The following is a 17,349-nucleotide window of genomic DNA, read 5'->3' as shown; positions in this document are numbered from 1 at the left end:
GACTGATCCATACAGCTGAGCAGAGGAGTCAACGAGCACACCTTGGCTTGTTTCTCAAAACGCATAACATTTTATTTTTATGGAAGTCCAAACCTGAGCAGTAATTTTTATTTCTGTGTGGAAATCTTCTAAAACTGAGAAATGATAGCTTGAGCGCTGCTGATTTTTGAGGTTCTGAGATTTTTGAGGGTGAGAAGCGAGCTGGGGTGCGCGAGAGCTTTCTCGCAGCTTCCAGAAGTGGGCCAGGCAGTGATGACACATACGAAAAAAGGGCCCTCAAACCCAAGCAAACGTCCGAAACGGCAAGAAGCAGGGAAACCAGAGATGGCAAGCTTTCCCCACGGAAGCCCTGAAGGCCTCGGGCCCATGGGGTAACGAGGCGAGGCCGCGGCGGGGCGGGGCGGGGCGGCCGGGTTGCGCCGTCCCGGCCGGAGCGGAGCGGTCGCAGCGCGGCCGGGCCATGGGCGCTGAGGCGGGCAGCCCGCGGGACACCGCGCTGGGCCAGCAGCTCCGCGCCCTCTTCTACGCGCTGCTGCCCGGAGAGAGCTCCTTCCGCACGGTGGAGGAGGTACCTAACTACGTGGATAAGGTGAGGGTCCCCTCCTTTCCCACCCTGGCTGCATCCCTCGCCCTCTCCTCCGCCCACCTGTGCCTGTTTTCAAAAGCCACAGGCGCCTCAGAGAAACCATCCGCGAAAGGGCACCTAAATTAAGATTAAATCCTCTTTCTCTTCTGGGCTTTCTGCCTTTGTAAGCTGCCAGTTTAACCGTGCCCTCTATTATCATGTATTTAAATGGTGATTTCTCCTGGTACCAAGAGCTGAAGTTTTCAGAGAAGCACCCCAAATATCTGAGGTCTGGTGCTAATATTATATTCAGCAGCACTGACAAGATGAACAGTGACAGCAAACTGAACTGAGGAAAGCAGAAAATATGATACTGTGTTTGGCTATTATGTTTCTTGAAGCAAGCAAAAAGTCAGGTCTCTCTTGTGCCCTTAAGTCAAGCTCAGTCAAAGACAGAAAAATAAAAGGTTTCTAATTAAAAAATAAAGATTGTTTAAGAGAATTTAGAACAAATATTTATGCTGGGATGGTGCTCTGTCCTAAATATCCAAGGCAAGAGTACAGAGGTCAAGGGTGAGAACTCCCTTGTCAGCAGGCAGCAGCATAGCTTTCCCTCCCCTCCCACCCTGCCAGTTAATTCACTTCGAAGAAGATACCTTTGCTCCCTTCTGTCCTACCTATTGCACATATCTTGATTGTCAGCTCCTTCTGAACACAGGTCGATGTCAGCTGTTCACAGAGACAGCAGATAAATGCTATTTTGCTCTTGTCAAAGTAAATTCAGTCCAGCTTCACTAAAGAGCTGCACTTTTTAAGTGGGTCTTGGTAGTTCTGACAAGCTGCGCTGCCAGGTGTACCTTGGACTGCTGCGCAGCAGCTGCTTTCAGGCTGCAGTGGGGGTGTCATGGGCTGTGCAGAGCAGTGCAGCACCGTCAGCAGCTTTCTGGGAATTGTAGTATGCAGCAGTCCCTCACTGAGGGATGTTATCAGCAGAGGTTGCCCTTTTGCATAAGGTAAGCAGAAAGCTGCTGCAAGCCCAGCCTGTGTGTGCAGTGTCTGGTCAATGGACTGCTGTCCTCAGAGGTGTTTTGCAACTAAGCTATAGCGTCATGATCAAGGAAGATAAAGGAAGCTCGATGGTTTTGCCTAGCCAGCTGATCCCCTCCTCCAGGTCTGCCTACTATCTCAGTCCCTTTTGCTGTTCCCACGTTTCCAACTGAATATCATTCACTTTCTTGTCCGTAGCATTCCTTAACATCTTTGGGCTTTCTTCTGCCATGTGCTCAGACATTACCCAAACCTGGATTTTTTTTTTAAACTAGGCATACAGATATAAGTCTGTGAAAGGATTCTTAATACTTCGAATTATGAAAGTGCCTGCAGACATCTGCTGCTGTAGAGCACTGTTGTGATAAGTTTGTAAAGGAATATTTCTCACAAAAAAAAACCCCACTAAAAACAGGTTTCCCACTACAGTTATACTTTCCTTAAATTCCTGTCTTAGGTTAGCTGTACTAGATTTCCCTCCTGACAGTGTATTTGTTGCTAGAACAGATCTTTTGATGCTTGTCTAGGTGGGCATATAGAAGTGCTTTAGTGGGATAACTGTTCTAACTCTTTGGCTTTGGTCTGACCTTAGGCAGAGTTCATCCATCCTCTTTTGGCCATATTTATGGGCAGATGGCAGCTATCTACAGTCCCTCTCCAGCTGCTATTCTTGGCTGTTTAGGGAACAATTACCAGAGCAGTATATCCATTGGATTCATCAGCAACAGATTTAATAGTGACCTCATGAGCCTTTCAAGGAGGTCTTGGAGTGGTAACCCCTTTAGTTGGTACAGATACAGAAGTGGATGTCTGAGATCAATTCAAGCCAAAAAATTCTAGTGTAGAGCTGGTAACAAATGAAGGCCTCAGCTCAAGTAAGTCACTCTAAAAGACAATAATGATGATGTGTGTGTGTATAAACTGATTACATTAGGGTTTCCTAAATAGTGTGGGATTTTTTATTTTTTTTCCCTGAGACACTGTAGTGGAATTTGCATCTTGGATCTGTGATCTATTGGGTATCAGATGGATGAAAGTATTTCTAGGACAGTAGATGACATGGCTACGTCTGTGGGGATATGCACCTTCCAACATTAGACAGGTGGCAGAACCTCCAAATTCACTCAAATAAATATTCATGGTTTAGCGATCTGTGAAATTGATCTGGTTGGTTTACAAAATATATGCACTTCACAAGAGTGGCACCTTTGAGCTAGAGTCACCTGTGCTGTTACATATGGGTAGGAAATGACAGCAGTGGATGAAGCAGCTCTGGTTTTGAGAACAGAATAGTTAGCTTAACTTGTGCAGTGTGCTTTCTGTCCCTGGTTATATTGCTTCCATTTTCAGAAGCCATGGCCCCTGCCCTGTTGCTCTGTATGTTGGCAGAGCTGTATGCAAAGCCCCAAGTCCTGTTTAAAACATGAGCTGATCAGCTGCTACCAGTGACAAGTAGCAAAGTTCTGCAGCAGTGCCTAGGGAAAAGTCATCCTTCAAATCTCCAAAATTCTGGGGAAAGGGGTCTGAATCTTGGATAATAATTGTAGAATTCAGTTTTGTAAGAGTTTTTGTCATGTAGAATTCAAACGCCTTGATTTTTCCTTTATTTCTTGGAAGTATGTCCATTTTCTTTCTCCAGGACAGAACATCTTGACTTTTAAAATCTGTACTGATGCTTGGCCATTCCTTTTAAGAGCATCCTCTTTCCTATGGGTGTAAGATTAGGCTCTGCATGTTCTGTTGGTTGTTTGGTGTTTTTTGTTCTGTTTTTTTTTAATTCTCTCACAATCTGCAGATGGGCAGATGGAATGATTGTTTTTGTTTGCCAAACATAGTTTTCATAAACCATAAATTCACTTTGTTCCTTGCTATGGTCTGAAATTATCACTTGTGCTCGGTAAAGACTTCAGTGAGTCAGACTTCAGAAGAGAGAGTCCTTCTGCTGAGAACCCCAAAATGAAAGCTTTAAATTTAATAATCAGTGTTTTTCTTTTCTATTTACTCCCTCAAGAGCCTAAAGAATAAGTTCACATTTAAACTCAATTCACATTTTAGGGTTTGTTTCTAAATAGTGAGGCACAGAACCTTCATATTTAGTTTTACTTGAAAGTTGAGATTCTTATGTTATAAGGATCTGGGACTTTAAGAAAACAGAAACTTTCAAGAATTGCAATAAAACTATGAATATATGCTGAGTTTCAACTAGAATATTATTCTTTGCAAAAGTATAGAGCATAAACTGATTTTAAATGGTCCTTTGCATTCTGTAGAGTTGGTTACTTATAATGGAACCCTCTTACACAGTACTCAGAGCAAGGCTTTCAAGTTATGGATCAGTTATTCAAGTAAACCACAAGCTAATGCAAATCTCCATTGAGTATTTCTGCTGATACATGAAGAGAAAAAAACTGGAAACAGAGAGAGAATAAAACATTTATGGACCAGAAGATACCAAAAGGATCTGGCCTGTCTCTAACCTGTGATGCTAACAGTGGCTATTTCTTAACTTTGTGTTATTTTGTTTGTAGAGACAACCCTTGAAAACAGTTGTAGAGATAGCCATCCTCAATGGGTTCCTTAAATGTCTTCATTGTTCTTTTAACTTAAGCAAAAAAAACCCCCAAAACCCCCCACAACAAGAAAAACAACAAAACCAAACCAACCAAACAAACCAAAACATAACAAAACCCCAAAAACAACAACAACAAAAAACACAAATTAAAAAAAAAAACAGGGAAAAAAATAGTGGTTTGGCTAGTGAGACTATTTTCTCTTACTGTCTCCTTTTTTCCTGAATTATTTGCATTCTCCTGGTGTTGCATTACATCTCATCCTTACACTGTAGGCTGTTCGGGACAGGGAATGCCTTTTCATTCCCCGTGACAATAGCTGTCATGGTCACATAAATAATACATACTGTTCTTGATGTAGTTGATCCCATTGATCTGCTTTGGACCAAGCTTAATGTAGGTGTGTGAGAGAGATGTAGAAATTTCTTAGATAGTAAGGGGTATGCCATAAATCCTTCCTTTTACAATCTCCTTGATGAGCAAGAGGTTAAGGATGTTTGAATGTTTCTTTATCCTCCTTGCTATAACACTCCCCATTTCTGAGTCAAAAAGTGGTGTCAAATGCTTGGCTCTTTCACAGCTTCACAGTGGTAGGAAAATATTTAATGAAGTCAATAAGAGAGAAGTTATAATAGTGTACATTAGTATAAAGTCAAGTATTTCAACTGTTTCCAAGGTTGCTAGGTAAAATGAATCACCACATGGAATACAGACATCGTACATTTCCTATTAACTGTTTTTATTTCATTAAGAAAGCACCTCACTTTCTCTGTTCTGAGCCCATTCAATTTGCTGTGCATATTCTGCTGTTCCAGACCTTAAAACTGCTTGTAGCCTGTGCTAGAACTGCCTCCTAATGTTGTCATTAAATGTTTTGTAGTTTTTCTTATTAAACCTCTTTTTTCTCTGCTGGAGTGTACAGCTGTGCTCATCAACCTTTGTTTACTAAGTCAGGAATGTGTTTTCTTGGTATATCAATTGGGAAAAGTACATTAAAAGTCTTGTCTACTTAGAAATAAAATGGCTATAGAGAGCAAAACAAGGGGTATTTATATTTTTCTAGAATGTTTCATTGATTTCAAATGGAAGGTTGTAGGGTTTTATTATTCTTTTATTATTTTCTTTTAGAATATATTTTATTATTATATTATTTATTATTTATTTCAAATTGAAATATTTACCACATTGGTTTTCTTGGGTGCTCTTTAGGCTTTATGCATAGGTCTTCCTTTGCTTTAGAATCTTTATATCATCAGTTGGTACACATCACCAACAGGCTTTTAGATGCCTAAAGTGCTGTTACAGAGCAAGCTAGGCACCTAAATTAAAAAGTCTCATGTTGATATTAATCTCTGTTCATCTGTTATTGTAACCTAACCCTCTGCTGCTGAAGTTTATGAACTTTCACATTTTCTAGACACTATAAATCTCTTGCTGTTTGCATGGTTTGAATCATCCAATTCTTCTTCAGCGGAGCAATCTGGTCTATATCCATCTTAGTCTCTTTAGTGTCCCAGCCTAGTAGGAATTCCCAGATCATATCTCACTTGGCAACAAAAATGAGCACCCTCCAAAATGCAACGGCATTTGCAGAGACAACATGCTTCTATTAAAATGTTATATGGGCAGGAGCAGCCTCCCTTCTGCAGCAGTGTAGTTTGGAGGGTTTCAGGCAGTGAAGCTGTACATGTGTGCAGGTTATCTGAAGGGAGCAGAAGCAGCAGAAAACTAACAGGGCAAGGATGGCAGTGTGGTGGCTCCCGGAATGGAGCAGAATTGGTCTTGCATTTCTCTTGCCCTGCAAAACATGGTGGGGATTTTATGCCTTAATATAACCAAAAAGCAGTTGTCTAAATGTCTCAAAGGTCACCAAAAAGTTGTCTACAGAGCAAGTGAGGAAGTTGAAGGAACATTTCCATGCACAGAGATCTGATAACTCCTTCCCATTTTCCTTGCGACAGGCCTTCTAGATTTTGGTGGTGATGGCTAAAATGCTGCCATTGTCTGATTCCTTCCACACTTGAAGTGCAAGGACTGTTAGGACTGCAGTGTCAGTAAAAAAAAAAAATGCTCTACCAATTACTGTTCCTCAAGCCTTTTTTTGTTGCCTGAGATGATAAAAATTTGAGAACAGGTCTGACAGTCTTTGCTGATGAAAAATGATCTTGTCCCGAAAATGTTACCAGTCCTACCTCCAGTTCCAACCACACCTTTCACTAATGGGTGCTGTTCCTGGGCATTTTCAGCTTGCCAGTTTTCTGGGATACAAGATGGACATTGAATCCTCGACTGAAGCAGTGTTGTGAGTGAGAATGTTTGTCTTGTTCACCATTATACTTTTCTGCAAAAAGGCTGAAAATTATTTTGCAGTCAATACAATCCAAAAGAAAAAGGGGAACATTGTATCATTGCTACTTGGCCTGGAAAGAGAACATGGTGTATATGGCCCAAATTGGAATGGGCTGCATAGTTACTGGGTTCACTGATGAAAACTCGTACAGAAGTGCTGTTGTTGTCTGCAGTGAAAAGCATGGCAACAGAAATGCCAAGTAGAAAGAAACTCACTTTACTGTATCTTTCAGATAATAATGTTAGATGCCAATTTCAGTGGCTGAAAACACTAAAAAACTCCATACAATATTAAATCAAAACCAGATTCTGTTCTGCCATGTGGTTGGAGGAGTCCACAAATATTGCTGCTCTCACTGATTTATTAAAAATGAGAAATATAAGTTTGGAAAGACTTTTGTGTTTTGTTCTGATAACATTTGAGTTTATGTGCAGAATATACAAAAGAAGACATTGTGGGAGGATGTTATTGCAATGGATTTATGCTGGTGTTGTGGGTTAAATTGTAGCCTTGGTTGTTGTGATTTGTAAGGTTCATGTGGAGCTTTTTCACAGGAGTAGCTACTAAGGTGCCAGCCAATCTGAGAAGCATTTCACTGCATAAAATGCTGTTAGGAAAGGTCTATCTAATTTTATTTGTGTTGTGATTTTCTTTTTTTTGCAAACTATTTTTAGAGTATTCCATTCTTCATTACTTTTATTGGGCTGGAGTTTGCTGTCAGCTGGATTCAGAAGCGTAAGCTGCCGGGTCGGATCAATGATGGCATAACTTCTCTTTCCTTAGGTATCCTGTCCCGACTGCCAGAGTAAGTATATGTGTACAATATTGAGATTGTTTGGGTTTTAATTACTAAGAAGGAAGAAAAGAGAATTATATATTGAAGTTGCTATTGCTAATCCAAAATGATTAAACAAGGCATCTGGACCTTTCTTTATGAAATTTAATTTTAACAAAGTGTATAAAATCTTTCTAATCTGTAAGGCTAAATGTGATTCTTACAGGATATTATTCTGCTCCACATTATCAATTTATCATCAGTTATATTCGTCTGTATTGGATCTTGCTTGTCACCTTTTGCTATTTCTGGGACTTCACCTGACTTGACTATATCTTATGTTAGACTAGATTTTAGAATCTGAGTTTTCTTTCATTAAAATACAGAAAGAAGATAATAAAACCAACAAACCAAGTCTATTATTTTTGTTAGCCTTTAAAAATAAAACTGTGTGCATATAACCAGATCAATATAATTGCGAATATGCATGTGATGCAAAGTTCTTTGAACACAGTCACAATCTTATGTTTGACGTCAATGGATTTTAATTCCCAAGAGAATTGTTGCAAGCATGATCATATTATTCAGTCTCCAATGTAAAGGCCATAAGATTTACCTGAATTAGTTTGGAGAGCAGAGTTGTATTTTAAAGAAATAGCCACTGTGGATTAACTGTGAATTCCAGTGACAAGAAATCCAGCAAATTCTTTTTATAAATTGCTCTAAGTGTTTTCCAGAAGCTTTATTTACTTGTGAGTAATAGAATGTTTTAGATATGCCTTTGCATGATATGAGCTTCCAGATGATAGATTTTATTGCATTTTTTCTTTTCAAATGGGATTATATTTTTATTCCCCATGTATGAATTTGCAGATGACCATCAAATTGTATTCATTATAGGAAGAAAAGTTTATTATTTGAGTTTGACTATATGGTATATTTGCAAGTCTTTCAGTTATTCCCACAGTTCTTTTTCTGAATCCTCTGCAGTTTTTCAGCCTTCTTAGTGCTGATGTCTCAAGTGCACTCCATATTTCAGAAATTACTACATGAGTGCCAAATAATGAAGTCATTTGTTCTCTATTTCTACTTGTTGTTCCTCCCTTTATATATCCCAGATCCTTTGAGCCGTCCTTCATCCCTGAATACTTTTTTGGATTCTGCGGCTTACATTCCTCATTCATAGGCAATATGTTCTTATATCTGGCCACATAGAAATACATGGATTGTACATTTGGTCCTCCTGAAGTAGCCTGAATTCATGAAAAGTTGTCTTCGTTACTTAGAGATCCCTGGTTTATGTCACTGCAAATTTTACTAGAAATATTTTCTTTCAATCCAGATTCTCGATCAAATATATTAAAAGAGCATAGTAACAACAACAAAAAATTAGCCTTTCTGGCTAGTAAAATTCATTTTGTGAAATGTGTAAATCACCCACTTTGTAATCTATTGATCATTTGACATTTAGTTGATTTTTTTAAGCTTTCTAATCGATGCAATCTTTGACAAGGTCCATTAGGTACAAAGACAATTCCTGATGGATTATGTTCATTATCAGTAGTAAATATCCTAGATGAAACCTTTTAAGGACACGCTCCAAAACTCTTCAAATATGTGAAAATAAGATGCATGAGCTTTCAACACGAGAAATACTCAACCATAAAGTTATGGCTTCAAACAAAGTGATGTCTAAGTTATTTGAGATTTTCATGAAGTTATTTTTGCAGCTGTATTTTTAGCAGTGTACTACCTATTTTCAAACCATTTTTAATGACTTATGAGCGTGATCTTGAAGGAGCAACATTCAACTTTTCAATATGTTTTGTGAATTAACTAAATATTTATCAACACATTAGATTTGTGTGCAGCAACACACAGCCCTGATAACAGGTTACTGTAGTTAGCAGGAAGCTAATATGGAATTAGATCAAATGTTGCTTCTTCAACTTAACCCAAATTTTCTAAACTTGACAGGCTTACCATGTTAAATATTTACCTTTATTCGTCTGAAATATTCAGAACTGATTAAGTTAAACAATGGGCCTGTGATACATGTAAAATACGTTTGAATGATTTTACAAGTTCTTTTGGCTTTATTTTAAGAATACTGAAGCACTTCAGATGCACTCATTCCTGGAAGAAATGCTTGCTAAGAAAACTAGTGTTGTGTGTGTGGAATGCAGCTTTGCAAGGTGCTGAGTACTTTTATTATTTTGGCACTCAGTCCTCTGCTGCAGAATTTGGCTTGTGGGCTGTGCAGTTTTCTTTTGCAAGATTGTTTCAATAGAGTGAACCGAATGATCCTTAAGGACTCAAAGTTTGCAGGGTCAGGCAAACTTGCAAGATTGGTACACCTATTTACTGCTACACCAGCACAAGAAGTCTCTTCCATGTTGCTTGTGCAGCTCTCATGACTGGAAATACCAGACCCTCCTCAGCAGTTCTTTCCAAAAAAGAGTCCTGTAAAACTGTTAGCTTTTTGGCTGAATGTGAAAGAAGCAGGCAAAATACAGACTTCCTAAATTATTTAATCTCATGTTAATGTCACAATTCTAATGGTGACTGCTTACTGTAATACATCTTTCAGAAGTAAGAGGAGTTGTGTATAACAGACTGGCTAAAAAGACTTGAACTGAAAAAACCAGAACACTTTACCCTTCTGTCTTGTGCTTCCATGGTGTGAAAGAACTGGGTCAGACAAAAAAGAGGAAAAAAATAGCACAGGCAAAAATCTGTTGCTAAGACTTCCACTTCAGTCTTTCCCTTTCAGGCAGAAAAAAAGGTAGGGAAAGTTGACAGAAACTGCTAAAACAATATTTCAGCAGAACCCACAGCATCAGGGGAAATAGTAGTGCAAATCATTAACAGCTGAAGGTTAGATTAACACGCCATTGATTGTATCCTCTCCCAGGGACTAATTTTCATTTTCTCAACTAGCAGCAATGGTTTGCCACTTCCTTAAAAAAATCTGTGGTTGGGTCTAAAATGGTGGCTTCAGTCTATTAGTTAAAATGAAGCTTCAAGTGTGTCATTGCAAAGAGGTCTTTACATTTAATGAAAAAATTAGGAGTCACTAATCATATTCAGCCTCTAAGTATTTTTTCCATTTCATAGTCTGTATAAGAGAACTATTGCATGTCCTGAGGGCAAAAAGTATTTTTCTAGTGTTTTATACTTCAACTTTCAGTTGAGAAAGTGGAAATCATAAATTGTTGATGCTTGTATGCCAAATGTTAAAAATGTAGGTACAAGAGGAAAAGTCTAATCAGACAGGGCAATGTTTTTGTTTTCAGGCTTGTTAGACTCAACAGTATGTAGTAAGTTGAATGGTTTGTGCATGCATTTCATCTCTTGTAAAGTACCCCATACATTTCTTAAATATAATTTTCTCTGCATTAATGCATACTATGCATTCCTCTGTATGCATTGGATACTAAATGTTGTATGCAATGAAAATGAATTTGGGAGAAAGGGAGAAACTTGTATTACTAAGTTTACTCTCAGCATCCTAAATGTTGGTAAAAATTTTCTGAGAACTTTTATTTTAAATAAATAAATAAATAAATAAATGATTTTTCTAGCTAACCATTGCCAAGAGACTTTAAATGCTGCCTTAAAAATATTCTCCCAAGGGAAAGTTTATTTTGGGTATGAATATCCATTATACAAGTATGTGCATTATTTCATATTGACCCATTTCTTCTTTTAAAGCAGCAGAACATAAATCAAATCAAAAAGTGTTTGGGGGATAACTGAGGTAGATACATTTTCAAACTAGTTGGGAAAGTATTTGTTCTTTATGGTCATGCTCAATTGCCAATTTTTAGTGTTCTGCTCTGCAACACAGTTGTACAGTGTATGAATGTGTATGTATATAATGTCTGACACAGTTTGGTCAGTCAAGTCTGCAATGAATTTCTCCATTTCTAATGAGAATATCACAGTCTGTATACATTATTTACTTTGATTTTTGAATTGGAGGAAGTTAGAGTTCTCTGAATTGTTGAACATGAGAATGGAATGAGTAAATGCTTTTGGATTAGTTCATGTTATTAAGTATCTTAAGATATCTACACATCAACAATAATTAAATCGAAGGGGTACAAATCCTGTTTCTGCTGTAGACCAGTGTATTCAGTTTTGTACATAATTTGGATTTTAAACAATCTTTTTTCAGGAGTAGGTTTGAAGAGGCAGTTTCGTGTACATTTTAGACCAGCAGTGCTCCCAAATGAAGCACCTTTGATTGAGTGATACTTCTATCTAGTTGCTCGTTCCTCCCTCTGTACCTTCACCCCTCTTTGGCCAGCATAAGGATTTGTGTTGCCCTGTGGTAAAGTGGCTTGGGAAGCAGGTCTGGCACCTCCCCATCACATTAACCTGCATCATTTCTTACTATGTCTGTGCAAAATCTTGTGCTAGAACAAGAAATGGGATTGGAAAAAAGCAGCCAGGGTTACATGACAAGAAACACTCTTGCTACAATGCTTTTGTAGCATTACTGAGTTATCTGCTTTATAACATATAAAATTGCAATCTGAAACCAAAGGTTTCCAATTTTTAAGAGTTAACAAAATGCAGGGCTGATTAGAATACACTCGATTCGAGTTGGTGCAAGTTATTCACAACCCTATGGAGCCAGGAGTGTCCTGACAGAACAGAAAAAAACTGCCTTCATGGATTTAACCATTTGAAGTATGTTCTGGTTCCTGGAGTATCTACTAGATACTTTGTGTGTGACTATAGAAAATTATAATCCCATAAATTACCGATTGCATTTATCAGAAGAAAATTTTATACATGCAGTTTCTTATAAATTATATTTTCACTTTGAGACTTATTAGGTACATTTTTTCTCCACATCTGTTTGACTAAGACTTTGGACAGATGTTTGTTTAGAGCATGGTCATGTGTTGCTTCTGGTCCAGCTGCCCCCTCAGATCTGCCAACATAACTGCACATTTAATTGCTCCCTAACCTGGTCCTGACAAAGTGGTCTCACTAGAAGCAGAAACAAAAGCCCCCCAAGAACTATAAAAGAGGTGTTTAAGCTCAGCTGCATTCATTTTGACAGAGCCAGGTCAGGGAGCAGCTATGCACGCAATTATGGTGGCAGGTCTGAGGGCTGGTAACCACCACACTCAGGGCAGTGATGAGCAGATGGGGCCAAACTGGAAGGGTAATCACTTAACCTGGTTAAATGGGAAGTGGAGCTGCTGTGCTATGCCATGCCCTTAAACCAGCTGAACTTCTGGCCACTGCACTTCTGTCTTTCTTGTGCTCACTAAGTCCTCCCTTTCTCTTATGTTGGTTCAGGTGCTCATCTGATCCCAAGTGGAGTTATTTCTGTTCACTCTGTGAGCAAAAAGGTATTTGCTTTAGGCAGAGAGACAAGAAAATTGTTTGGGAGTGGAAATGGGGCAGCCAAGAGCTGTCAGCTTGTAGGTTCCGTCTCTACTGTACCTGCAGTCACGATCGTGCCTGCAGCAGCTAGTTATGGAAATTTAAGGCACTGTCAATAGATGTGTCCGAAAAATAGAATTTTTAATAAGTAACAGGCCTGAAGAGTCAGAATCTACTCACCTCCCCATTCCTTCCACTCTCCAAGTAGCACTAGGTAGTCATGTATTTCACAAGAGCACCCTCCTGGCTTCACTCTCCCATATACAGTGTTGATTGTTCCCACATTTTGCCAAAGGTCACAGCCCTCACAGCTCTGTCAGAAGAACAGGTTTTGAAATTACTCGCTAATATTCCATAGGTAAAGCAGTCAGAGTAAGATAAACAATTTCAATGATGGGGTAGTGCTGTGCAGCAGGATCTGATAGGATTTTCAGCAGGCAAGCCTCACTCTTGGAAGGGGATTTTCAAAATCAGATCAGTTAAACTCATGGCAGTAATTGTCTCACCTGAACAGTTTTTCAGTTTTTGTTTAATCTGATTAGTTTGTTGTTTGTGTGGGTTGTTTTTTTTTTTGTTTTGGTTTGGTTTTTTGGTTTGGTTTTTTTGGTTTTTTTTTTGTTGCTGTTTGGGTTTTTTTTTTGTTTTTTTTATTTTTAATCTGGTTTTTATTCATGAACCAGTTGGGACTAAGTTAGTAAATTAGTTACTCCTGTGTGGATTAATTATCCTATGTTCTTACTGTATCACTTTAACACAGTTTTATAAATTTAGTGTAAATCATCCTATCTCCTCCAGGAAGTCCAAATCCAGCTGTGCCCAGTAAAAATGCTAGTGCTTCCTGCCTGCTCTCTGGTGCTCATCACTACCTCCCTAATCCCCTTCTAGCATCTGAGCCCCTCCCAGGCATATCAGCAGCATTATCTTCAGAAGTTTGAAGCATAGAATTTTGGTACTCTGTTTCCATTTGTTTGAAGCAGGCTGGGGAGCACACATGGGCATAGCTGCTGGCAGAACACAGGAATACCAGTGAGCAGCTCTGGACAGTGCTACTTCTAGTGATGACTAAGGAAAGATCTGAGCCAGAATTTGAATCTCTGGAGTTTCTAATGAAATGGCATATAGGCTACCTTGCATTACAAGGAAGGATTTAGGAGAGTTTGGATATTCTCAAACTAATTGACTGAAACAACGGGTAGTCTCTATCTACCATAATGTTCTACAGATTGCTGTATTTCACAAAAACCTCTTAGGGATCCAATTAATCTTTTAGATTGTAACCTCTTACACAGAATGCATATTTTTCTACATCTTTAGTATTGTATCACTGTCTCTTTCTGTACAGTGGGGCCAGTAAGTGACTTGGTGATTGCCCATTCTTACTGCCAGAGCCCAGCTTTGCACCTGCCATATCTTTAGAAGCAAAGAGAAGCTGTCAGGGTAGATTTTCAAATATACTTGTGCTCTTCTGTGAAAGTACATACCGTGAACTGAATTTACCCTTATTGAAAATATGGTGTTAATTTCAGTAGTCTCTATAGCTCACAAAATATACCAATTTCTCAAATCCATTAAATGTTGTGCAGATTTTTTTGTTCCATGTTTTTGTATTTTGCTTTAAGCTAAATTGTGTCATTTCTCACACATTTAAAAAAGAAAACTCTAAGAAACTGCTTCTGTATAGGGTACACTTCTGACTGAAGGACATCTCTGCTAAACAATGAATTAATCTGAAATCAGTACTCCACTAGATGGAGCACAGGGGTAGCATTTTTAGAGCTGGCCAATCTAGTTTCTTGGGTCAACACTTAGAAGTTATGAAAATTGGAGAAAATGTCTCTTAATGATTCTGTAAACCAGTGTTACAGATCTCAAAAGAATAGACTTTCACCACTGTGTATCATGGATAAAAACAAGTTGTCTTTTAAAACATTCAGAAGTATGGCCAAAGGAGTTCAATATAAAGTCTCATGTAAATATTTTTCCTTATTTCATCATTTCATGTGCTATGATGCTTCACTGAGGCTATTTCCCTGTATTTTTATAGACCATAGTAACTGTTACTAGTTCCTTTGGTTTTTCTGAGTCTATCTAGAACAATCTGAGTTGAATAGAATACCCTTTTCTCATTACTTGTTTATATGTGACCTTTGAGAATATTATAGGCTTCTTCCCAATGTAACTTATACCACAGTGCAAATTTGCTCATTTCAGTGGAACAACCAAGTAGGACAGATCAAAGTCAGACCCTCAACTGGAAAAAGGTCCTAATCAAGCATTTGTATTAAACTCACATGGTGATATTTGTACAAATGCTAAAAAATCAGGACTGTTGCCTTGTAGAAGATGACATTGTAGAATTTTCCAGTCTTGTGTATCCTGAAGATACTGGACTAGAATTTACTGCCCAGTGTGCTGGGCAGGTATAAGTAGGTATAAAGAAATATAACTTCTGTTCTCATAAAAGAAGAAGATTAAGCTACAATGCCAGAAGCTCAGTCATACGGAAGGTTTTAAACTAGGCTTTTTAGTCTTTTAAAGATACCAGGTAATTAAAAGTATCTGAAGATCTTGCATAAACTTAGGGCATAATTAGTTACTATTGTGGATTATATCACTAAAGGCAGTGGAACTTCTCATGAAAATATTTGTGTTGAATTTTTAATTGATTATGTATGTAGAAATGAGCAAAGATAAGTGACTTGAATTCTGCAGCAGGAATAGAACTTAATAATAAAAAAGTGTAACACTGTTGCTATTTTTCTTCCAACACCTGTTGTTTCACATTTTATTCCACCCACTACTGTAAATTAATATTAGTGTCATAAATTAGAGGATAAAAAGTGAAGTGCAACAGGAATAGGTTTGGTGAATAAAAGGGCAGTTCTGTCAGGTAAAATATTGTGCAATACTGTGTACGATATAACTAGTAGGGATATCTGAGTCACCTCCATTTTGAATTCGGTATTTTCTTATCTCCTTGAAGAAAACTGGAGGTTTGTATTGTTTAAACTAAAATGCTGGAGAAGAAAGCCATACTGAGGAAGAGGAGAGGCTTTGATTCAGCTTTTGTGTCTGGTGGGAACGTTTTCTCAAAATGTAGGTGCTATTTCCTGTAATCAAGGGCTTTGCAGAGCCTGATAATAATTTCCCAGCTGTATCATTTTGGTGAATTATTTTTTAGCCTTGGGTTATTTCATGACTGGTTTTGCATATTAAGAATGGGAGAGGAGATCATATTCATCTTGATGATAGAAAACAGGGAATAGAACTCCCACAGCTCCCTCTCCCTTTCCCTCTACCTTGTGGAAAGTTTGGCTTTGTGCTAAAGCGTGAAAAAAGCCTTGACTGCAGTGTGTCAGGCATATTTCAGCTCGATTTGTGTCAACCCTAATAAGTCAGCTGACAAGGTAATAAATTGGGTGTCTGTTCAAGACCTGGCACCTGTACAGGAAATAAAAGGGGATTTCAGTTGCAGCAGATTTGCTTTGTTTTATAAATGGATCTTTTCTCAAGACTCCTCTACCTCCTTCCCGCCTTCTTCTCTTTACTGAAATCATGTTATCAAAATGTTTATTTCAATTGTGACTGGAGCCAGTTTTTCATTTGGAAAGGAAAGCTCTATGAGTATCCTTGGAAATGGAAATCCTTATGCTTTCCATTCTGAAATAAAACATTACATAGCATTTAATTATTCATGTATCCTGCTGTTACATAAATGGTCTGAATAATTTCAAATTATTGAGAAACTGCCTTTGTTCAGCATTTTGAAACTTTACATTCATATAGTGTGAATCAGGCTAGGAAAACAGAATTTATTTAACCCAGGGAAACTGTATTAGTAATATCTCACTATTTTTAATGATAATATAACCTTGTGACCAGGGTGTCTTAACATGTTTCCCTCTGTGCTTGACCTCCAAGGATGCAAGTCTGTTACTGCCCTTGAGAGCAGGGCTTTTGTAGGTCCAGCTGTAGGGTTGTGATTTTAGCTCAGGGGCACCAGGTCAATTCCCAGTGTGATGTGAGGTGGTGACTGTAGTGGTGGTGAGAGCTGAGGCAGTTTCTTTGGAGTATTCAGTTTTGGTATACAGATCTTCCTCCATGCTTGGAAAAGAGACAACAGCTCCTGTCTCTGACCCTTTTCATTTTTGGTGACTGTCCTGGGCACCATGGAAGAAGTTTCCTAAAGGTGTGGTTTCAGGCTCTATGACTGGAGGAAGCAAAACAGGACCTTGTATTCTTTGAAACGGGCAGCTGCTTTTTCTTCCAAGTGAATTTCTTCCACCTTTTCCCTCCTTCATTATCCCATAGGGATCTAGAATAAGTAGATCTTCATTTCCACATGGAGAGTTCATCTCCCAGAATTTCCTTCTTGGACTTTTTTAATTAGAGGAAGTGATAATCTGACCCAGTGGAAGGTGAAGGGGGAAATGGTTTATTAAAAACAAATATTATTGCCATTAATTAAAGTACATATGACCTTTAGAAACAAGGAGACAAGAACTCTCAAGGTCATAATAGTTGCCTAAGTGTGCTTTGCACATAGTAAGGAAATTTTCAGCAGCAGTGTTCAAAATCCAAGAAGATAAATCTATGGATTATATATAATAAGGTTTTCTATACAGTCTGTTTTAGG

At 38.4% G+C, this 17,349-nt stretch overlaps 1 protein-coding gene across 2 annotated transcripts in view; it reads left to right on the top strand.

Moving 5' to 3' along the window:
• The first annotated feature begins 406 nt into the window (after positions 1-406).
• LOC138106397 (alkylglycerol monooxygenase-like) overlaps positions 407-17,349 on the top strand; it is a 197,195-nt gene continuing 180,252 nt past the window's right edge. For both annotated transcript variants that reach the window (XM_069006947.1, XM_069006946.1), the window contains exons 1-2: positions 407-589; positions 7,207-7,337. In XM_069006947.1, the coding sequence (XP_068863048.1) occupies positions 461-589; positions 7,207-7,337 (260 nt within the window). In that variant the 5' untranslated portion in view covers positions 407-460. The remainder of the gene's footprint in view (positions 590-7,206; positions 7,338-17,349) is intronic.

Source organism: Aphelocoma coerulescens, chromosome 2 (assembly GCF_041296385.1).
Source record: "Aphelocoma coerulescens isolate FSJ_1873_10779 chromosome 2, UR_Acoe_1.0, whole genome shotgun sequence".
In the NCBI taxonomy this organism is placed as follows: Eukaryota; Metazoa; Chordata; class Aves; order Passeriformes; family Corvidae; genus Aphelocoma; species Aphelocoma coerulescens.
This window is presented reverse-complemented; position numbering and strand designations above follow the sequence as displayed.